The sequence below is a fragment of the Clinocottus analis genome, unplaced genomic scaffold, assembly GCF_023055335.1.
Source record: "Clinocottus analis isolate CAN_PGR_092001 unplaced genomic scaffold, fCliAna1.0.p SCAF_13, whole genome shotgun sequence".
Taxonomy (NCBI): domain Eukaryota; kingdom Metazoa; phylum Chordata; class Actinopteri; order Perciformes; family Cottidae; genus Clinocottus; species Clinocottus analis.
Genome location: NW_027175854.1, coordinates 17,531,967 through 17,556,058, shown reverse-complemented (window position 1 = coordinate 17,556,058; position 24,092 = coordinate 17,531,967). Strand labels below are relative to the sequence as shown.

The 24,092-nt window shown below is 44.4% G+C and overlaps 1 protein-coding gene and 1 long non-coding RNA gene across 2 annotated transcripts; both read left to right on the top strand.

Annotated features, from left to right (window-relative positions):
* The first annotated feature begins 354 nt into the window (after positions 1–354).
* On the top strand, positions 355–4,721 carry LOC137784055 (uncharacterized). Its single transcript, XR_011077375.1, has 3 exons — positions 355–738; positions 2,180–2,687; positions 3,655–4,721. It is a non-coding gene; the product is annotated as an uncharacterized lncRNA (long non-coding RNA).
* A 1,860-nt stretch (positions 4,722–6,581) lies between these two features.
* lhx5 (LIM homeobox 5) lies at positions 6,582–21,248 on the top strand. Its single transcript, XM_068574085.1, has 5 exons — positions 6,582–7,239; positions 9,289–9,512; positions 10,452–10,729; positions 13,434–13,599; positions 19,363–21,248. Exons 1-5 carry the CDS (start codon positions 7,067–7,069, stop codon positions 19,710–19,712), a joined length of 1,191 nt encoding a protein of 396 aa, XP_068430186.1. The 5' UTR covers positions 6,582–7,066; the 3' UTR covers positions 19,713–21,248.
* Positions 21,249–24,092: the final 2,844 nt, after the last annotated feature.

Sequence of the window (24,092 nt, the reverse complement as noted above, 5' to 3'; positions counted from 1 at the left end):
ATGGTGCCAATCCTTCGCTCCTCTCCTGGCGACTAACCAGAGCTCTTTAACTAAAAGCACCTTCCATCCATCGCTCGGTCCATTAGTGCTGCCAGATGGGGGAGGCTGGGTCCTGGCGGCTGTGTGTGACCCTCCTCTGATTAATAGAGTAGGCGAGGGCAAAGGTGCAACGCACACACCCCCCCCACCCTCCCTTCATTACCTCATTAGGATTGCCCACAGTGAAAGGTGATCTCCCTCATTATATCTCAACGACAGGGGCTGAACTCCACGCAGCGTGGGCCGTGCAGTCGCTGCTTTTCGCTCGCCACGGCGTGCCGGGTACACCTTGTCTATCTTCACGCCGCGCCACAAGTCACACCACTCGGCCCGGCGCTCGGCCGCTTGGAGGGAAATTCAACCCGATGAACAGTCGTGCACGCCGAGTCCCGCTCACCTGGAGCAACGCTCCAATTATCTATTCACAGGTCGACGTCACAGCAGGATGCAGCGTCCAGAGTGTGTGTCTGTGTGTGTGTGTGTGTGTGTGTGTGCGACGAACAATGTGAGATTCAGTGCTCAAAAGCTGGAAGGTGAAGCCGGTTGTTTGAATCACTTTTTTGTTTTTTTCTTTCCTGGGCGCGTGTTTGAGATTCCCGCCGTGTTTGTTTCTGGCGCCGCTCATCCTTCTATTCACAACACAGTCATTAATTTCTCGACAGATTCCTGGGGAGCGAAAGCACTTCACATGAAAGAAAAGTAAGTAAGTTCAATGTGTACTTCAGTTCAAAACAAATCTAAAAGAGGAAGAAGAAAAAAACATGGATGTGCAAAGGAAGAAAAAACACCAATAAATATAGAGAAAAATCATGTAAAATAATCTTCACACATGCAGACTTTGGGGCGTGGCATCACTCAGGTGTTAACACATTATTTATGCAGATTGGCTTCATGTGTCTTTTCTATTTTTGTTTGTTCTAAAGGACACAGGTGGCAGATTTCTTCCTCACGTCACTACAATCCTTTAAAAAGACCGAAACTTGTTCTCTTCCTCTGCGCCACAGAGCTCCATTGAACACTTAAATTAGCTTTCCTGAGCTAACGGCGAGCCAACCAGAGACTTTTGGCGAGCTGACTTGTGAAAAACTTTCCTCTAATGTTACGGCTGCAGTCCAGAGTAGAATATTCACATACTTTATGAGGAATGCACTGGATTTACCTGATTTTAAGTCTTATTTTGATGCAAAGTTGTGTTGATTGGCAGCAATGTAGCGCTACGTGCAAGAGAAAGTGAAATGTGTCATTTTGCTTCCATGAATGCACTAATTTGACCTGATTTTAAGTCTTATTTGGGTGCAAAGATCTGCACGTTAGCAGGAATGTAGTAACGCTACATGGACGTGAAAGGATTGCACTGTTTATTATCAGATCAATAAATATTCGTGATCTCAATACTGGTAAAAATAATAATCGTGATTGTCATTTTGAGCATAATATCGCGCAGCCCAGTGAGAGAAAGTCCAAAAGCATGTGCGGTTGTATCATTTATACGATTCATCGCCTCGAGAATACAAAGACGGGGAGACGGTGGGATACAGCGAGGAGGAGGAGGAAGAGGAGGAGGAGGAGGAGGAGGAGGTGGCCTCGACGGCAGGCTTTTCGCGTGTGGCCAATTGGATGAAATGTAAACACTTGGACGACGCGTTGCACAAACTAATTCTCTGGAGCGTACTCAGCCGCTAATGCCTTGTTGGTTTTGGTCTTTCCCTGGAATGAGTTCCAGTGATGAACATGAAGGAGTAACGCCAGTGTTCTGCGTTAAAGCGAGCTTACGTAACCTTCTTTTTTTTTTTTAGAACGGCGGCCAATCGAACCTGAAGTTCGCCGGTGTCACAAGCAGCTGTTTATACAAAAGGTCGTTGGCAGCAACTCCTCCTGAGTCTATTTTAAATCCCTTGAATTGTTCATCTCCAAGAGCAAGAAATGTGTTATTCCTTCTTTCAAAAGCCCCATAGTCTGCCTTTTATATAATTAGATGTGTTAATTTATTTAGGTACCACCAGAGAGAGATGGATTTAAAATGACGTGTGCGTGTGAAATGCACAGAGGCGCACACACACTCTCACACACACACACACACACACACACACACGCTGGAATGAAACAGAGGCCTTGAATATTTATATATTTGTGCGTGCAGGGTTGGCTGCCTCCAGTGGGACAGAGGTGTTGGTGGGCTGAACGGAGGGAGGCGGCAGTCGGGGAAAGATGGAGGAGAAAGAGAGAGTCCCTCAGGCGTGTCCGGGCTCTGATGGCTCCCCTGACAACCTCCTCTGTAATGGTCTCCCTCTCCCTCTCTCTCTCTCTCTCTCTCTGAGTGCTGTGAAATTGCAGGCCGGCGCTCTACAGCTGAGGACTCGGAGGAGACAAACGGCCTTTTAATTCAGAGCGCGGAGAGGTGACGGAGAGGGAGGCCCTGAGGGAGGGCTACCAGTCAGACATCCATCATACTAACCTCTCCCCTGGGACCGGCCCTGCCAGAGAGGGGCCCCGGAGGTGGTCTCGGGCGCACACGCGTGTGCGCGCGAGCGAGCGAGCGTGTGCACGTCTCCGGGGCTGCGGCGTGACACCGGGACGGGATGGAGGCTGCAGGAGAGGAGGAGGCTGCTCAGGTGTCCGGCTGTCAAGGTGCAGAGGGGAGCAGGGAGGTGGGAGGAGATTTCTTTTCACTCCCTTTATATATATATGTGTGTGTGTGTGTGTGTGTGTGTGTGTGTGTGTGTGTGTGTGTGTGTGTGTGTAGATACTAGATAGATAGTGGCTTTCATATTTCTTGTTGCATTTTGAGCTGAAAAGAAAAGGAAAGTAAGAAGAAAATACACACAGATATGTATATATGTGTGTATGTAGTATATATATACTGTGTATATATATATGTATATATACATATATATATATATACTATATATATATTACATATATATATATATACTGTATATATATGTACATATATACACATATATATATCTATATATACATGTGTATATTACATATATATATATATATATATATATATATATATATATATATATATATATGTATGTGTGTGTATATGTGTGCATGTGTATAGTATATATCTATATCTATGTAAATATAGATATATGTGTATATATGTTTGTGTATGTATGTACGTATGTATATATGTAAGTATGTATGTCTCAATATATATGTGTATGTGTATTTATGTATGTGTATGTATATATATGCATACATATGTATGTATATGTATAATGTGTATCTGTGTATATACATACATACATGTGTGTGTGCATAGGTGTGTATGTATACATGTATATATACTTCTATGTGTGTGTTTTATTTGATGTGTGTCTATATATATATATATATATATATATATATATATATATATATATATATATATATATATATATATATATATATATGTGTGTGTGCGTGTGTCTGTGTGTGTGTGTGTCTGTGTGTGTGTACACTATATGTGTATGTGTATATATGTGTATTTCTGCTCACAGGGCTCAACAACAACACAAATAAGAAAGTTCCCCAGGAAGAAGCTTCTCTTTGCTTGTTTTAAAACACAATGTCTGATATTCCGCCGCTGCAAACATTGACCTTTTTCTTCCTGCCGTCCTCCAGATGGAGCAGCAGCTCGTGCTGCAGGGACGCCGGGGTTCAGGGTTTGTGGACGCTGCTCGTCTCACAGAGGCCGAGATGTGCGGCTGCAGCGGCATTTCATGAAGGCCTCAAAGAAAAGAAAAGGGGACCGATGCTAACATGTTGGTCCTTGAAAAATGTGTGTTGTGTGTTCTGTGAATGCAGCAAACGGATGTACCAACAGAGCACATATCCAGGAGAGATAAACAGATATGAGGTTATGCTTGCTATTCATTAAATGGTTCGTGAAGACTTGTTCTTGTATGATTTTGAATCCTTTATGAGTCCTCTTCTGTGCGGCTTAAAGTCTCTATGATCTTTGTTTAAAATGCTGCATCCTTCAGCTTCTCTAAACATGTTTTGTGAGGATGCAAAACAGCGTAAAATGAGTTCCAGGGTGAAGATGTTTTTATTTATTTTTGATTGAGGAATGTTTTACTGTCGTGTTTCGTGGCTGTGTTGAATACAGCCTTTCATTTAATGAGAAAAACATTATTTGATAATGTGCCAGCGACACCTATTATTGTCTAATCCGTGCGTTCGTGTGTTATAACACACCATCAGCTTGCTCCATCACACGTCAGCTTTTTACTCGTAAAGTGTTCAAACGTGTTATCTCCATACATGAATCCATGAAACCAGGAGAACACCTCTCAGGGAAGCGGCAGCAAAGGGAAATACAATGTGAAGTCCTTGAAAGGGGAATAAAAAACCTATAGACGAATAGATTCGGGCCCTACAGGAGGACGTGTCCGCGGGTCAAGGTCATAGTTTAACCATCTAGCAGCACCACTACATGTCAGAGTGGACAGTATAGATGGTCTGGAGGGTGTAATGCAGGAGTTCCCCGTTGAAAGGTGGAGAAAAGCCCGCCGCTGTCCTCGTCGGTACCTTGGACAGCTCCCTGGTCTCCACAGGTGAGCGTCTCGCTGGTCGGGGTTCGGTGTGCACAGCCGAGCGAAAGCAAACACCTCTTCTTCTTTCTTTATGCTTTTGCACAATGCGACGTGTCTGCGTTCAAACAAGGAGGTGATTGCCTCACATGCTCTTTTTCCCACCGTTTCCTCCTCCGTCAGCCTCCATCCCTCCCTCGTGCGACAGGCCAAAGGGATCTGTGTTAGGAGCTCGGATAATTGGGGAAAGTCATTCAGCCCCCCCCCCCCTCTCCCTCCACAAAAGCCCCGGAGCAGCCGCCAGGTGAAGCCGTCGCTGCACCTGGAGGATGGAGTCACACGTGGAGGAACTCTGATGGTGTACATGGCGGAGGCTGATGGGTGTGTGTTTGGTGCCAAAAAGAATAAAAGAGACAAAAATGCATGAAGCTCTGGTGGTGATGGCCTTAATTTATAAAGTTGGTGGTTTGATGCCAGACTTGAGCCCTTGAGCAACACAAGGACACTTTGTGAGGTGTGTGTGTGTGCGCATGTGCGTGAGTTTGTGTGTGTGTGTGTGTGTTTGATAGTAAGTCGAATGAAAAAAGCTGCTAAATTTATATAATGTAAAAAATAGTATTTTGCGTTGAGTTTTAATCCCTTTATTCTGGCTTTTAGATACATTATATATATTGTTTTTTAATATATATATTATATATAAAGATATATTTAGATGTATAGACCCTCTGTATAGAGATTCAGATAGATATAATCACATATATATATATATATATATATATATATATATATATATATATATATATATATAGAGAGAGAGAGAGAGAGAGAGAGAGAGAGAGAGAGAGAGAGAGAGAGAGCAAGATAAATACAAATATATTATTATTATTATTGTTATATTATTGCTAATTTAAAGATACAATTAGATATGACATTGATGTACTTTAACAAACAATAAAAATATAGATGATATAATATTCATACTTTAAACAATAAAGATATAGATGTAATACAACATTAACCCTTTAAAGACAGCCTTGTTTGTGTTGTCGACTTATAATCGTGTAAAATGAGTCAAAATTCACACCTGAAGTCATTGAAATGAATCATCATTAACCCGAGAAGACAAAACAAAACCTCTGCCATCCACCAACAGGAATTAACGTATCGCATGTTTGCTTAACTGCAAACTAACACACACACACACACACACACACACACACACACACACACACACACACACACACACACACACACACACACACACACACACACACACAACCGAGCCTGTTGGTAAATATTGAAATTCCCCTTTTCGATCTGCGGGCTTCTCTCTATTGATGAGCGGCGGCTAATCCATCGCATTTCCCTGTAAATAGCTTTCTGCATGAGAAAGGGGCCCCTGCGGCCCCCGCGGCCTCTGCGGCCCCCCCTCCCCGGCTCAGGCCGGCCGCAGTCAGTGTGATGCAGGGAGCGTTTTGTCACAGGGGCCATTATGAGGCTTGTGTAGCATTAGCGCATGTTCGGTTCCTCCCACCGCCGCTGCGTCTATTCACATGCATGCGCTGCCCTCCTCTGCACGTTTTACAGGTATTTCCTAAACATGCATCACGTCTGGTGGACTTTCAAGTTTAAGGTCCGACCACAAATGTTGCAGGAGGGGTGTGTGTGTGTGTGTGTGTGTGAGGGGGGTTCTTGGGTTCTTTAACCCCGTATAAAGTCAGTGGTGCCGCGCGTAAAAAGCTTCCACGTGCATCCGCAGGGCCCTGGATGTGATTTCAGGGTTCGCTCGGAGGCTATACAGCTATGAACGCGTAACCATAACAACTGCGCGCGGATTGGCTCGTCCTGGCACTGAAGGGAGGGGTGAGGAGAGGAGGAGGGAATGAGGGAGGGAGGGAGGGAGGGTGAATTAACAAGGGCGTCATCCAATGTGACGCCGAGTCGCGCTGGATGGCCAAAAAAAAAAAAAAAAAACCTGACAACCCAGGCACTGTGATGCGAAAGTGGCGGCGCGAGGTGAGCCCGAGAGGAAATGACTGGACACCAAAACAAAGCACGAGCTGAACACGGGATGAAATATCAGACATATTAATCATAATATATATATTTTTTAATGATGTTTTTATAGCTGCGCGCGCGAGAGAACATGTGCGCTTCGTCCGTTACGCAGACCGTCAGCTGGCGCGGCTGAACGCTCTCCTCCTCAACCTCTGGATTGTGGATTTGTGACAAGTGCCAGGACCCGATCGGAGCAGGACTACAACAGTTCCCGGGGACCGTCTTACGATTTCTCTCTCCTCGCTGCCTTTTTTGTGTGTGTGTGGAGAGAGGAGGAGGAGGAGGAGGAGAAGGAGGAGGACGGGAGCTTCCTTAAACTTTTCGCCTGACAGCACACCTCCCCCGGAGCCAAGACGTTGTTCCGCGTGGACCCGGGTTGCCCCAGTCCGAGCAGCGCAGTCCGTGTGGGAAGGTCGGCTCTCTGCGCCCTGCAGGCCGGAGACATGATGGTCCACTGCGCCGGGTGCGAACGGCCCATCCTGGACCGCTTCCTCCTCAACGTGCTGGACCGCGCGTGGCACGCCAAGTGCGTCCAGTGCTGCGAGTGCAACTGCCAGCTCACCGAGAAGTGCTTCTCCAGGGACGGGAAGCTCTATTGCAAAACGGACTTTTTCAGGTAACGAGAGAGAGAGAGAGAGAGAGAGAGAAGGGGGAAAGAGAGGGAGTCTGGATTCAGGTTGCTCTGATTTCAGTTGCCAAGCGTAAAGATTATTTATTTTTATGGACGCAGTATTGATAAAACATGTTGATGTCTGAGGACAAAAAGCAGCGATAATAATGTGGCCCTCAATTCAAAATAGATGTGTGCACAGGGGTCAAAATATCAAGTCACGGGTTTACTATTTTTAAAAATCCTAAAATAAAATGAATGTGTAGAATTAATGTCAAAAATACAACATTTATTTTAATATGCAGGGTTTTAATTCGTCTCCAAACTGAGATGTTGTGTTCTTTTAATACAGAACCTCGACAATAAAACAACAAACATGTCATTTCTCTGTCCAGCCGTGCCTTTTTAAAATTTATAATATCTATTTTCCAAATCCACAACATTTTTTTTCTATCTTTAAACACCCATTAGACTATTATCCGGTTCACAATTCATAACCCCCCCCCCCCCCCCTAGAAAAAGCGTCTCAGGTAATTGAGTGATAAGTGAAGCCCTTGCTTGTCCCGTCGCACTCTCTTCGCATCATTTTCATATGCGTGTCAGTTATTTTCTCCCAAATTGTCTAATGACATGTGAGGCACATTAAGCCTTTGTCCGCGCGGGCTGGTGTTGGCCTCGCGCGGCCTCGGCCGTCATATTACCGCAGCTCCCCATCAAGCGGCGGGTTTTCAATGGCCGGCCATTAGCCAAGGCGAAACAGTAATCACCTTAATATGTCCATTTGTTGTGTAAGTAGAGTTGTGCCCTTTTTGGCTGGGGGGGTGGGTGAGGAAGAGGAGGAGGAGGAGGAAAGGGGGAGGGGGGCATGCATGTGAAAAGAGGGACAGCGGAGCGATACCTTTGCAAATGGGGAGACAAGGCTACATTAGTGTTAAAACAATGCTCCACAAAAGGAGTGCTTGCTTTCACCCAGAGGCTTAAGCCCCCCCCCCCCCCCCCCACACACACACATGCACCCCTCTTAGTCTACTGTAAACCAGGTAGAGCAGGCCCACTGTGACCCCCCCCCCTCCCCCCAGACCTCTGCTCAAACTCCTCATACTAATAAAAGCTCCGATGCACGTGACTCCCCAAATAACACTCAGGTGTGTTTTATTCCACCGCCCTCCAACGCGAAATACGACACACACACACACACACACACACACACACACACACACACGCACACAAAAAGAGGCACCACCTTCGTCTTCCAAATCAGAAGGATTATTTTTTTTTAGTTTTTTTTTTTTATTTAGGGGAGGGGGAGTATTTGTGTATCAAATTGATGAGACTTCTTCCCACTCGGTATTTAAGCGGGTGAATATGGATTAAGAGAAGATTTTCACGCTAAGATGCTCCCACTCCGCTTAATCCTGTAATATATCCGCAGCTACAATGTGTTGATTGTCACTAATGCGTTCTGCGTGGGGTTATTGTCGCAGCACCTCCATCAAAATAACGAGCGCGCGCGGATTTTAGAGATCCTTCAAAATAAAAAAGAAAGAAAAGGAAAGAAAATCTGACATTATTCTTTTATTTTGTATTATTTCCGTTTGAATGATCCTCTCTTTTAAATCCCCCGTCAGACATACAGACAGGTATTTTATTTAGCTTATTGTGAATATTTGTTTATTAATTACGTCATACTTACCAAATATATACTTATATATACGTATGTATGGGCTTTTACCGGAATGGTGAGACATTTATTTTATTTTATTACTATAATTCATATTTTGTGCTGGTACTCTTTTAGATATTATCAGAGTCGAAATAATATTTTAGCATTATTATATTTTTAATGATGTATTCCTCTCAAGCTGTTGTATTATTGTTTATCTCTGAGCTGCACATTTGCGGACATAAAGTGACAATTAAAAAAAATAGTATTATATGTGCTGTTGTATTTGGGGTCAAAATAGGATATAATTCAGTTTTGGGTAAAAATAAAATAATTAAATTTAAAAAAGCAACCGAACATGAATGTAACGTGGTGTTTTCCGCGTCCTGCAGGCGGTTTGGCACAAAGTGCGCGGGCTGCCAGCAGGGCATCTCGCCGAACGACCTGGTGCGCAAAGCCCGCAGCAAGGTGTTCCACCTGAACTGCTTCACCTGCATGGTGTGCAACAAGCAGCTGTCCACGGGAGAGGAGCTCTACGTCATAGACGAAAACAAGTTCGTGTGCAAAGAAGATTTCTCGAGCTCCGGGGCCATCAAGGAAGTCAACTTGAACTCAGGTAACCAGCGCGATGACAACACGTATGTGTGTGTGTGTGTGTGTGTGTGTGTGTGTGTGTGTGTGTGTGTGTGTGTGTGTGTGTAAATATTATATCAATGCATATGAGGGACAAAAGAAAGTCGAGAGGAGAGGCTTCAATTGTGCCTCTTGATTCTGTTTCCGTCGGAACATTTCCAGCAGTCCGTGCAGATCTTTTCACAACAACCTTGCAGATGAATGGTTTCATATTTACCTCCACGAGACAATGACTTCCTATTGTTGTACTAGAGATACGCGGGGATGAGTGTTTTATTCTGACCGCGCGCCCGATTTCCTCACATCCTTCATACCATATATATATATATATATATATATATATATATATATATATATATATATATATATATATATATATATATATATATGGTATATATATATATATATATATATATATATATATATATATATATATATATATATACATTATATATATATGTATATATATATACATATATATATATATTAATGCCTTATATTGTATCAAGGGTATTTCATATTAAATACATTTTCTTTTGCAATTATTGACTTAAAAATATATATGTATTTATATACACGTTCTTTTCTTCTTCTTTTTTTATATTAATATGTTAATTTATAGTTTGCAATGTATTTTCTGCTTGTAATGATATTTTGTTATTCTATATATTTAAAAAAATATATTTTCTTTAGCTTTTTCATGCATCTACTCTGCAAAACAAAAACAAAAAAAAACATTAAAATGTTAAACGACGTGCAGAAAATGCTTCCAAATAGGTACAAAAAACTAATGCTGCATATTTTCCAGTGTTTGCTGTGTGCATCTGCAGGCCTAATTAGACCCCCCTCCCTCCTCCTCCTCCCTGACATTTCGGATCGTGACCTTCCTCTTGTTTGCCCCCCTCTCTCTCTCCCCCGTCAGTGTCGTCGTGTACAGATAGGAGTTTATCGCCGGATCTGCAGGACCCAATACAGGACGACATAAAAGAGACGGACAATTCCACGTCCTCAGATAAGGAAACGAACAATATTGAGAACGAGGAGCAGAACTCGGGGACCAAGAGGCGCGGGCCCCGGACCACCATCAAGGCCAAGCAGCTGGAAACGTTAAAGGCCGCGTTTGTCGCCACGCCGAAACCCACCCGGCACATCCGGGAACAACTGGCCCAGGAAACGGGACTAAACATGCGGGTGATCCAGGTGAGACGCGCCGTCTGCGGCGGAGAGACAGATGCATCTATTTTTACTGGCACCTGAGGAGGTTTTTCGTTCTTTCCCTCATCGTCTGTAGAGAAATGTCACAACACGAAGCGCTCCATTACATCCAGCACGCGCTCTGCGCGCGGACATTTGTGTTATTATTTGTGTGTGTGTGACGTGTGTAGATGATGGAATTTTCTTTAACATGGTAAAATACATTTAATTGTCTTTACATGCAACAAAAATGAGGCATTTGTCAGTTTGCATATGTATTTAAATGCATTAACCCTTTATAGGGCACTCATTGACGTGTGAGGAAAATGACCATATATGGTTACTTGCTTGATAAAGGTGACACAACATAACAATGCAAACCCTTATTTTACCAATCCTGTCTTTTTTAATATTTAAAATACACACCATTCTAATATTTGATTTCATTTTTACATTTAATTTAACGCTCTCAGATCAAATATTTCTGTGTAGATTGCATTCCTGTTTGCATCCAATTTGCACGCTGCAGCATCCAAACCTGCAGGCGTGTGTTCATGCCCTGAAACTATAAGATCTAGTAATCCAATTTACTGACGCGTGGATATAATAAACACAATGGAACATCGTTCACTGTCTGCAGCCAGAGGTTTATTCCTGTAATCAAACGTGTTGCACAGCCATGAAATCGGTAAGAAAAGGTTAGTCTGGTGTTTGCCAAGAGGCGAGAGGGACCGCAAACATGTTTTTGCAGAATAACACAAGCTTGTTTTGGGGCCGCTGTCTGTCTTTTCACCCTCACACACAACACAACACACACGTACACACACCCACACACACACTGTCTGGGTGCAGACTGTGTCAGGATGATTAGCACCATCTCTGCCAACTGTGATGTGGCTTTTTGTGCACTCACTGTAATTATCGCTGATTTCACAGATTTACATACCACCCTCCCCTTTTTCCCACCTCTCTGCTCTTACTCACTTCCAGCCCGTTCGCTCTGCCTCATCTATAACATAAACTGCTGTGTGTGTTCGTGTGTGTGTGTGGGAGAGAGAGAGAGAGAGAGAGAGAGAGAGCTGCATTAACAGAGCTCAAACAAACAGCCAATAAATACATCAATTAATCAATCAATCAGTCAGGCGGTCCGTCTCTCTGTCTGTCCGTGTGTGTGTGTGTGTGTGTGTGTGTGTGTGTGTGTTGCTCGGAGCCAAAATGGAGGCTCTCTGTGTTCCGTCATCCTCCCCGTTCGTTGGCTGCGTGTTAAATACCGTTGCTCTCAACACGGGGCGCCCCGAGAGCCTCGCTGCTCCTCCAGCATGTGTGTGTAATCCCTAAGCAACGCTCTCTCGAGGGGAGCGGGAGCATTTCCATAAAAATGTACCCTACAGTTAGACGATTGTTCTCAATAAGCAGGTGTCGCCTCTTTTTTTTCCCCTGCAGAACAGAGCCTAAGTGGGTTTAGGTGTTTTTTTTTCTCTCTCTCTCTCTCTCTGTCTGTGTGTGTGTGTGTGTGTGTGTTTTTCGTTAATCTGCTGCACAGTGGGATTTTTGCCTCTGGTGCAGCCCGGCTGGGGTGAGCACACATCATTATGCAGCAGTGATGCAAAGGCGAAACAAGATGTGTTATGAGCCTCTAATGCAGACATTCTTCCATATGGTGTGTAGTGAAATCCTCCTTTGTTCCTCTTCAAAGACACTTTATCTTACGGGAGGCGGCGAGGCTGTTTATGCTCTGATTTGTAGCTTCCACTGTTTATTTTAACTTGCAGTGAGGTCTGTGTGTGTGTGTGTGTATGTGTGTGTGTGTGTGTACACACTAATGTTGCTTCTGTTTTGCAACTGGAGAACGTGTTTTGTTGTTGTTGTTGTTTCTGGTTGCAGCTTCTGCTCATGTCTTCTGAGTTGTTTTTTGGATACGTTTTGCTTTTCAGAAATGTATTATAAGATGTTTTATCATATGGCAATTACAGGAACACTCTTGATTGATCAAAACTTATGTAATTCTGACACATTTTCATATATTCATATATTTCCGGGGTTTTCCTGCAAAGCGCAGCTGCGTTTTTTTTGTTTTTGTGGTTCAGCACTTTCAGTTTAACGCACACGCAATGCATTTTGTTTTATTTCGCTCTGAATGAATGAAAGTACAGTTTGAATAACAGAGCTGTCGGATAATCGGGATGATTACGAGCCAGCAGCAAAATATATTGTCAGAAATTGTTTGCTGTTGTTGACTAAGAGCTCCTTGAAGTGCGTCCTTGAGATTTCAGTCCTGGTTGCTTTTAGTATTTCTATCTGTGTAGTGAAAACCAAGACTTTGTCCGCCTTGAGTCTCTGGCTGCGTCTGAAACTCTACACTGACATGCTATTTCATCAGAATCATGTGCATAAATCCATTTGTGTGTGTGTGTCTATGAGATGGAGAACAACTGTAATACAGCATCACCTCCAGGAATAACTCCAAAAAGCTCCTTCGACAGTGTGTTTCCTCCTGTTGGTGAAATCTGGTGACTTCACAGACGTGTATTCAAATGAAAATCGGCCTTAAAGGCTCGAATCTATGACAAAAAGATGCTCCCAACACAAAGCAGTGAACATAGAATAAAGTCGACTCGTGCTCTTGTTATCGCGAGACTTAAAGTGAAACGTTTTCTTTAAAAAACGATGACGTCAGCTGATTTAATTGTGACCTCTGCTTCGGACGCAGGTCTGGTTCCAGAACAGGAGATCCAAAGAGCGACGGATGAAGCAGCTGAGCGCTCTGGGGGCCCGGCGGCACGCCTTCTTCAGGGGCCCGAGGAGGATGAGGCCCCTGGGGGGCCGGCTGGAGGATCCGGACATCTTGGGACCCGGGGCCTACGGCTACTACGGAGGTAAGAAATGAAGTCGACGCATACCGGCTTCAGTGAAACGCTCTATTCTCTACAACTTAAACGTTCAGTAACTTTAATTGCAACCTTCAGCGGCGCCGACGCGGCCGCACAAAGATTGTTCTTCCTCCTCTGAACGCTGCGCGTGTCACCTCACCGATGCTGATTTGCACGTTTTTTTTCTTTCTTCTTCTTGAACATCTATTCATCTCTCGTTGAAGGATTCTACATGCGATCAGTCCTTGATTTGACTCCAACCTTGGCGACTATTCAGCCGCCGCCGTCGCGTGTGTGTGCGTGTGTGTGTGTGTGTGTGTGTTTGTGCGTTCAACTTCTAGCTGCAGGATCGAGTTGAGTGAAAGCTTTCAACCTGCCACATGCTGCCACTTAGCCGGACGGCTAGGAGGGTACATGCTGCCACCAGACACTTGTAGGGAAAGTGTTGCATCATGGGGGACATTTCAACTTTGAAACAATAGGCTATGAAATGAAGCACAACACCAGTTTTTATGGGATTTGATTCCCGCGCCGTTCTGCTATGAAAACGCTTCAATTTGAATGTAGAAGGAAAAAAAAAATCTGCTATTTCTTCAGCAAATTAAGAGAAGTAGCACATTAGAGGAGAGGCATCGAGGCACGGTCGATTATTTGTTTGAATTCTTGATTATGAATAGAAAAATATGTCAAGTATTCAGCGGGAAAAACGAACATATTCAAATATTTATCTTCTTTAACCTGCACGGTCAACTCCAGCTGAGGGATTTCTTTTGGCTGGGTGAGATGTTGTGAAACGTGCTGCAGGTGAAGGTGCTGCAGCGCTCGCTGGCTCACGATCTGCACCACCGACTGAGACAGAAAAGCTCTGCTGCAAATGTCTGTGGCAGAAAGAATATTCATAGCTATGAAATTGTTAAAGTTTCTTTCCTGCTGGAGATGATGGCAGATTCTGCAGGCGTGAAAATGAATCGCAGATTAAAATAAGATAAACCACACACACTGTAACACACACACTGTATGCTCTATTGTCACACCTTGTGATCTCCTGTTGGTGTAAAGACTTCTTTAAATCAATATTCCTTTAATATAAAAAAAGGAGTCTGTCAAGACCATTTGAAGACAAAAAAAAAATAGAAAACTGGATTTTTCGGTGATTAAATCTGATCGTCTGGATCAAGAAAAACAACAACAAACAAACCGTTTGGAGACAATAGCAGGTGGGCAGCGAGTAACAACACAACAGCAGCTCCGCGTTGAGCTGCAGGGATAAATCAGACGCCCGGCCGTCATGTGTATCAGCAGTTTTTTTCTTCTTCTTCTTCTTCTTTTTCTTCTTCTTCTTCATTTTTTTGTTTTTTTTCATGGACAGTCTGAGAGCCGTGGGCTTTTCTTTGCAGCTCCTGCACATCTATACCTGAAGGGCCCGGGCGTTGGAGGATACAATGAACTGGAGCCGTCAAGGCTGCAAGCGCACGAAGTGTGTGTGTGTGTGTGTGTGTGTGTGTGGAGGGGGGGGGAGAAAAAGAAGAAGAAAAAAAACCCAGGAGGACAAAAACCTCCATCCCTCGCTCTCGTCTCTCTTGCTTTTCACACCCTTTTGTGCCGCGGCAGCACCGGCCCGGTCTGCTCGCCTTTATCCGAGCTCGCTGCTTCCTTATGTTCCTCTGCTGCTGCTGAGAGGGACGGATGCTCATGTGTGTGTGTGTGTGTGTGTGGAGCGTGGATTGTAATTATAGCTTACAGAGCCAACGCCCCCCCCCCCCCTCCTCTTCCCTTCAATCCCCACCCCCATCACACACATTCACCACGCAGGCCACAACACACACTCCTTGTTTATTCTCAAGGTCGGCCCAAACTAGCAGGGGCCTGTTTCACGAGATCAAATAATTAGCTTGTTTGTGAACGTCGTGTCGACTCTTATTGTTTTCTCTCGGGAGCTTCTCCATAAAAAAATTAAAATTCATTCATTAATAAAAGCGGCGCGCAATAGCAGATGAAGGCAACATGTTTGTTAGAGGTTGGGGGAAAAAATGGATACAGCGATAGTATCGCGATATTTTGCTTGGCGATATTGTATCGATCTTTTATTTCATCAATTATGAACCTTTTGGTCCTTGAATATTAAAATTAATTGCTTTTTCAGCTTTTTCATTTTGCTGCAATATGTTGACTCAGTTTTCCTTTGGAGACATTTTGCGGTGGAAAAAAGGGAATAAATCGCAATATTTAATATATCGCAGTATCGCGATAGTATCGAATCGGGCCTCGAGTATCGTGATACAATCGGACATCTGGTGATTCCCACCCTTAATGTTTGTTTATCTAACCGGTTAGCTTGCTTTAATCCGGGCCTGGCTGAGAGGAGGAATATGTTCTAGTGCAACGTCTGCAGCAGCGGGATGAAGTCTGCCATCGATCTCAGTTTGAAAGGTTGAAAGGAGAATGTGGAAGAGGTGAGAAACAGAAGGCTCAGGTTTGTGATAGTAAATGGCTGCAACACGTGGAGTGGATGAATCTTTTTGTAAGCCGTCCTGATGGTTATGTTTCAAAATACAGTCAGATTGAATGTTACCGGTTTAGGATTAAAGGAATATTTTTGACATTTTTGTTCAATATTCTGATTTGATTTTTTTGCCCAGAGTTAGACGAGAAGATCGACACCACTCGCATGTCTGTCCGTCGAATACAACCGGAAGCCGGGTTAGCTTAGCTTAGCATCAATACTGGAAACGGGGGCGGGGGAGGGTAGCTTGCTTGTCTCTGGTTGCAACAAGAAGTTGTGTTGTATAGAAACACTCTCTTGATGTATTCTCTCAGTGAACATTGTAAACATGAGTTTATGTCTCAATCTGTAGTTTCAAGTCTTTTTTAAAGCGGCGTATGCTTTAGGGCGGGGCTACGAGGTGATTGACAGGTTGCGACCACGGCGGCGTTGTCCGGTCTGAGAGTTGTTCTTCAACGCTGTGTTTCCACTTCATTAATCGTAGGTCGCCTAAATTTTTTAGGCGACCTACGATTAGTTGTACCGCCGTCTTGTGTCACTTCTGGTTGCAAAAAAAACCAAGATGGCGGCGACAAAGAGGCTTCACAGTGGCTGTGGAGGAACCAGTTGGTGTCATGGCGGAGATTACGTACACGTCTTATACGCAGTTTAATAAACTCGCTTAATTTTGGTCGTGTGCAGTGTCATTTTCTTTATACTTTGTTTTTTGTACACGTTAAAAACCGCAAGTTTTTGTGCTAAGCTAAGCTAAACACTTACTGGCTGAAGCTTCATATTAAACACACGAACATCAGAGTGGTGTCCATCTCCTCCTAACCTCAGTAGGAAAGTGCAGAAGTGTGTTTCCAGACGTTAAAGTGGACGGTTGAGCTGCTGTGAGCAGCTCCACAGCACTTCCTGTGCATGGCGAGCGTCTCTGAGAGACTCTGAGAGGAGCCGTGCAGCAGCTGGTCGCTTGGTTTTGTCCCAACTTCTACTGGACGGATCTCAAAGTGCTTTGGCTCTCAGGATTTGGATTCGTGTGTGAACTGCTTGGGAACAAGAAAGGCTCCGTTCACCCAAATTATCACAAAAGGGAAAGAACTACCCGTTGAGTTATCTACATGGAGTTTTGGTCCGCGGTCAAACTGTCTTTTATTTGTTTTGTTTTTTTCAACTCGCAGTGAAATGACCTGGAAAAATCTGAAGTGGCAGCCTTGATGAGAGCCGGTTGAATTCTCTAAATACTAAGGGAAGGAGCTTCAGTGCTTCCTTTCCTGTCTCCTTTAGGATAGGACTCACTCGACCACCCATTTACTAAAGAGATGGAGGTAATGCCGTCCCATAATTCCTTGCGGCGGCAACATTTAAAGCGATGCACCGTTTCGGGACGTCATTAACGTATCGCTTTTTAAAATATAAATGGTGTATATATTTAAAATATCCTTATTAATGCCCTTACAAAGCGATTGAGTAGCATTTCAGTATTTCTGTATAAGTACGCAAAGAGTACGCCGTGAATGAGGTATCACGTTTCGTAAAAAGGTTTATTTCTTCATTTATTTTTAGCCTTTGCGTCGCGAATTAAGGCATCGAGCAGTTGAGTTGTGATTATATTTGTATAACAACACAGATGCCTCGTAGTCTAAACTTTATTACACCTCACAAACTGACAGTTTCCACCAAGGGAAAAAACAAAAAGATTTTTACATTTTTTTTTTACTATTTGTCGTTTATAGATATTTGGAATCTTATTTTTGTTGCTTCAGTGTTTGAAAGTTCTTTAAATCCAATGACATCAAACATCCTGTGAAATATTTCTAATGAAAACTGCTCACAGTGAAGTTTATTGATTATCCAGAGAATTACTTTTCCAATGATGTGACACAAAAACCACATCATGTTGTACTGTAGGTGAGGCAGAAACCATAGACATATATATCCTAAAACCAGGAAACATGAATGCTAAAGTATCTGCATGTTACTATCAGTAAGTCACAACAACAACAACAACAACAGCAACAACAACAACAACAACAACATCAGTTCAGAGAAAGGATTGCAACCCTTTAACCTTTTTGTTAATGGACAGCATTCTCGGTGCATTCCCGAGACTCATGTAATAAATAAACAAAATCACCAACAGAAACGAGGCATGAAAACACCTGGAGACATCAAACATTAGTGGGTTTGTGCAGAAACCTCTCGGAGGCGTAAACATGTCAGTCAGTGTTAGAGGTGAGGTCGCCGACTTTGTAAGAATCCGAGTGTGTGCAAGAGATTTTCTTTGCGAGCAAGGAATTTGAGCTGTTTTCTGTCATTAAAGTGCCAGTTCTGCTTCCGCGTTGAGAGAGTCGGAATAATTTAGACGAGAAAAACCGTCAGTCAGGAGATTAGATTAACGTGCAGGCGTTCATGTTCCCCAGAGGATCCGCCCTGAAGTTTGACGCCTGTCGTGGAATCATTCGTGGCGTCTTTGGTGCGAATGTGCGCGTGGATATCCGCTTGAAGACGAAGGCCTGAACAGAGGTCTTCCTCGTGATTTGCTGCCGTGTGAACGTGTGACGCAGTGGACACGATGAACCCGTCACGTGCTCTTGAAGCTGCCGATGATCCAACACAGAACAAGTGTCCACAGGAGCAAAGGTTCTGTATTTAGAGCCGAAAAGATCGTAATTGATGGCGACACCGGCCGGCAATTAATTGGGATTTATTTAGTGTTTGACTCGTGCTTGAAGTTTTCTCTCAAGGGGAAAACGCTGCGGTGTGTCCAGCCTCTCACATGTGAGCGTGTAGAGTTTGTATTGTTGTGCAGTTCCTGTGCACTGTTGTTGGGATGATTTATAGATGAAGAAATCGAGCAGGTAGCTGCAGCCGGACCAGTGAACAGTCGGGGAATGGTCCCACGGCCCGAAGGAGGAGGAGGAGGAGGAGGAGGAGGAGGGAGATGTTGCTGGAAGCTGCGTCAGACGTGACGGAGCCGACGGTAAAAAATAAAAAATCTCATTTTGGGGTTCCTCATCCGGAGCTGGAAGTTTCAGGGTGGGGGGGTTACGAGTGAGGGAGACGAATGCAGTGTGTGGAAGAGCCGAGAGAACCGAGGTGGAGCAGTGTGGAGTTGTTTATACACTCAAATGAGGCTGCTGGAGAGCGGTTGGTTGGAAATTGGACACGATCAATTTCACCACTTACTGGGTGCAGCTGCACTCGGCTGCAAGAAAAGGTGATTTAAAACGTATACGTGTATGTATTCAAAGTCTAACCCCCTGTGTTTTTCCCTTCTGCAGAATACCAAGGTGACTATTACGGACCGGGAAGCAACTACGACTTCTTCCCCCACGGCCCCCCGTCCTCGCAGGCTCAGTCCCCGGCCGAGTCCCCCTACATCCTGGCCTCCGGGCCGGGGCCCATGGAGGGCTCGGGCCACCACCCGTCGGACGACCAAAGGTTCACGGACATGATCTCCCACGCGGAGACCCCGAGCCCGGAGCCGGGCCTGCCGGGCTCCCTGCAGCCGGTCCCGGGGGAGGCTTACGGGGGCGGACCCAGTCCCCCGTTCTCCTTGGCGAGTAACTCCAGCTACAGCGCTCCCATGTCCCACCAGGGCCAGGAGATGGGGGAGAGCGCCGCCTGGTGAAGGGTTCAAAACCCCCCCTTACAGGGACCACGGGGGTGAACGCCCAGTTAATTCAGGAGACGAGTGAAAACATAAACACACACACACACACACACATGCATTGTGGAGTGAACACATATCCAGATTTAAAAACATGTACGGAGGACTTTTTAAAAACGAAAATTCAAATCACGGACTGATTTTCACGACGAACGGATGGAGAACGGAGTCGGGAACGGGACGGCCCGCTCGGGGGGGAGGTGATACTCTCTTTGCCCGGTGGACTCTCCAAAGCAAATCCCTTCCTGGATTACTGGACTTGAATTATTCAGAAACGAAAAGAAATTTCCACCCAGCAAAAAAAACACTCGATGTAAAACGAAGGAGGGAAAACGCCAAAGGGGACATCTTCAGTTCTCTTCTGTTCTCACCACTTTGTTTGTTTTTTGGGGGGTATTTTATTCGTTAAAATGTTGTTTTTAAAGCAATATGAGTTTTTCTGTTGTTGTTCTGTTCATTGCTAAGTTGCTACGTTACCCTCGATGATGAAAATGTGGCAATGGACCAGGTTTTAATACTTTAATACGCTTTAATGTTCTCACACAAACACGTAGACGCGGTCCACCGAGACGCGATACGTCGCTTTAAACATTCTCTTCTGGAAGACCATGTGTCGACTCAAAGGCTGCTTTCTTGAAAGAAACTACACGGACACACACAAGCACACACACACACATGCACACGCACACACACATCTCTGGCATTGACTTTCTCTTGCACACATCTCAGCTTTAAGTCCCTTAATGCACAAAAAGCGTTCTTGATCATAGCTCAAAAGAAGGATGTCTATACCATTATTCAAAACACGGACACAATTATAGAGACACTTGTACTCGCTCAAGCGTGCACGCACACACACACACACACACACACACACACGCACACAAATCTCACACCCCTCCAGCCGGCCCTGATAGTTCTGCTCTGCAGACTGCTTCACCTGACCTTCCTTTTGTTGCTGTCCCTTTTAAAAAAACATGTTTTAATGGAAATGATTTTCAAAAGAACATTGAACCCATAATGGAGAATCTACTTCAACAGCTGAGGTCTCCTTCCTCTAAAGAGAGGAAACAAAAGAGGGGGCAGACAACATCTGTGGCGTTACCTCAGCCTGCTCTGAAGCACTCGCTGCCATCTAGTGGCCTTAAGACACACTGAACCCAAAACACAAGGAGGAGGAGGAGAGCATGCGCTCGAAGCAGCAGCGTCCGGCTGTGTGTGTGTGTGTGTGTGTGTGTGTGTGTGTGTGTGTGTGTGAGATGTGAACATCTTTGTGCTTTCAGAGGACAAACTCTTGTTGTTTTTCCTCTAAATATTGACACTACAGGAGGATTCTTCCAGTTTTTCAGGGCCAACTGTCACCCGGGCTTCAAAATTGAAAAGATAAGAAAAACGCACATTTCTCTCCGTGTGCGACTGCTTCTGAAAGGAGACACACAAAAACCAAACTAGCTGATAGTATTTCAATACAAACCCCCCCTCACACACACACACACACACACACACCCAGTCTCTCGGCTTTGTTTCACCGCACACAAACATCGTCCTCAACCAAACGCATCACACACTTTGTGCCGCCGTCCGTCCACGATGAGTTACTTGAAATATTGCTTTTGAGATCATTTTTTTTTGCGTTTTTTCTTTTGGACATTGTGTACGATCCAGAGAGAATGTGTCTTATTTCTGATGTATTGAGATATTCTTGGATACAAAAGTGAGTGAGTGAGCGTGTGTGTGTGTGTGTGTGTGTGTGTAAGTGAGCGTGTGTGTGTGTGTGTGTGTGTGTGTAAAGGGGGGTAAAGGGGTAAGGCTGTATTATTTCTATGTAAATAGCACTGGTAATAAAACCTTCTCTTACAACTTGAAGAAGTGGCTTTCTTCTGTTTCCTTTAGTGTGTAGTCGTGGTGGGAAGTACTTCTACTGGTACAAGTACTGTGTGCAAGGTACAATTTTACTTCATAACTTCACAAAGGAGAGGAAAATATTGCACTTACTCGTACTCGCTGTACAGCTCGCTTTGCTTTCAGGTTTTATTAGAGCAAAACATGCAATGAGCTCATGAAATATAAAATAAACTACGTTAATGAATCCGAGTTAACGTCATCTCAACGTTTAAATGTTGGGACGAAGGCGGTCCTGATAGTCGGGTATTGATGATGATGTGGATATTGTGTTGATAACACACGTGACATCGTGTAAATAATCTCACGGCACTTCAATAATTTCAGTTTTTTTCAGTTCACGCTTCTACTCGCCGGCGTGATTGTTCTTTCTGAACGCTTTGTGCTCCTGACACTGTTTTAATTTGCAAAAAAAGAGACGAAACACACAGTTCATGAGTTTGACCGATTAGAATAATCATTGTCTCAATTCTCTAATCAAATATATTTCACTAAAAGTTGATGAGCTATAACTACAGTTACGGCTTTAATAATATTTCTTCACTTATTATGGCTTTATAGATTAAATATAGACCCGCTATTTATATTTTGCATCTACCTTTTTAGCTAGATCTCATCTAGCAGATCCTCCTTTGTAATAATTCACTCCACACTCAGTAATACGCTCTTATTTTACAGATAATACTTCATAATAATCTGCATTTGTTTACATGTTTTGGGCCACATGGGGGCAGCATAACAATCTGAAAACACAACATTAACATATTGTCGCTTTATAAAGTTGCTATTGTTGCTAGCAGCTGCATGTTGACACAGATTCACTCAGCTTTTAGCTCTTGTTTGTTCTCCACCAGCTAAACATCTGGCTCTTTAGATGCTAAATTATCCACGACATTCAGCACCGAGACCTGAAGTTGTGTGTCTGTTGTTTGCAGGAAGCCTTGTTGCTTTTTACACTCAACGTAAGGAGGTGGATGAGACCAGAAAGACTCAAAGCAACGAGGTAATGTCACGTTTCCACTGAACCGTTACGACTCGCTTTCGGTTCCAGGTTTTTCCGCTGCAGATTCATTCTCTCTTCATACGGCTCTGTGTGTCTTTGTAGTTTTTATTATGTCTGGATATTTGGTTTGTGTCTCTTCATAGTCATTTTGTGTCTTTTTTTTTGTATTTGCTCTCTCATTGTACGTCTCTTTGTGCTCGTTGGCCCTTTCTCAGAGTCTTTTTTTCTCGGCTTTTTGAAGCCGTTTTGCATCTCTCTCTAAATGTTTCTTGGTCCTTTTGAGTCTCTCGGTCGGTGAGTTTCTCTTTCACTGACATCTTGCAGGTGAAGGCCTCCGACAGGCCGGCCCCCGATGCATCCGTGGTTCTAATGCACAGCCAACGGGTTATATTTACACGTATATTGATGACAGCAGCTTTAAGTTATTGTTTCCATCCGGCATCAGCAAAAAAACAACAACCTTGTGACATCAGAGCTGTTTTCTGAGACCTGCAGGCAGAGACCAACACCACAAACTCCCCTCCTCGCATGAAGCTGAGTTTCAGAGCCTTTGGGCAGCCCTCTCCCTCTCTGCCCCCCCCCCCCCCCCTCTCTACACACACACCTTCATCCCCTTATCCTCCTCTTTATCCCCTCCTCTTGCTCCACATCCCCTCCTCTCGCTGTGGGGCCAGGTGGGCCGACGGTGGTCCAGGTCTGCAGTAATTTTCCCCCTGACTGGTTTTAATGTAAAGGGTAATGTGAGAGGAGACCGGCAGACACTATGTGTGTGTGTGTGTGTGGGTGTAGTCACACGCACACACGCACACACACACACACACACACACTGAGGCGGGTGTGGTCCTCAGCATCCACCAGTCCATTACCAAGAAGCTCTACATCCCCTTTATTTATTTCTTCTTCGCTCCCTCTGTTTACCCTCTGGAGTATTTTCCTCCATTCCAGGTTTTTATTTCTCCATCTTCCTCTGCTGCGTTTCTCCGGCAAAGCGTGACACACACGCGCACGCACACACACCCACACACACACACACACACACACATTGCACACCAAAACTTGTGCTGGGACTTGAGCACCAGTAAACCTCCACGAAAACACCCTCAGTAACCTTCACCTTCCTTTAACCCAGCAAGCATCTGGTTATCACTCACACACTCTCTCTCTCGCACACACACACACACACACACACACACACACACACACACACACACACAGACACACACACACGCGCGTGCGCTTAAAGGTGCACACTTGTGCAGCATCTGTATCATGCAAGAACACATGAGCGCATCCACAGCCGCGTGCACACACACACACACACACACACACACACACACACACACACACACACACACACACACACACACACACACACACACAACAATCCCATTAACATCAGTACTTTTGTAATGGATGTGTTTGCGGTGCTGCTGTGG

What these genes read in the sequence shown, in the direction of transcription:
- lhx5 (XM_068574085.1), top strand. Translation starts at nt 7,067, where the DNA reads ATGATGGTCCACTGCGCCGGGTGCGAACGGCCCATCCTGGACCGCTTC. An exon ending in TGCAAAACGGACTTTTTCAG is followed by an intron (nt 7,240 to 9,288) that starts GTAACGAGAGAG and finishes CGCGTCCTGCAG; the next exon opens with GCGGTTTGGCACAAAGTGCG. An exon ending in GGCCTACGGCTACTACGGAG is followed by an intron (nt 13,600 to 19,362) that starts GTAAGAAATGAA and finishes TCCCTTCTGCAG; the next exon opens with AATACCAAGGTGACTATTAC.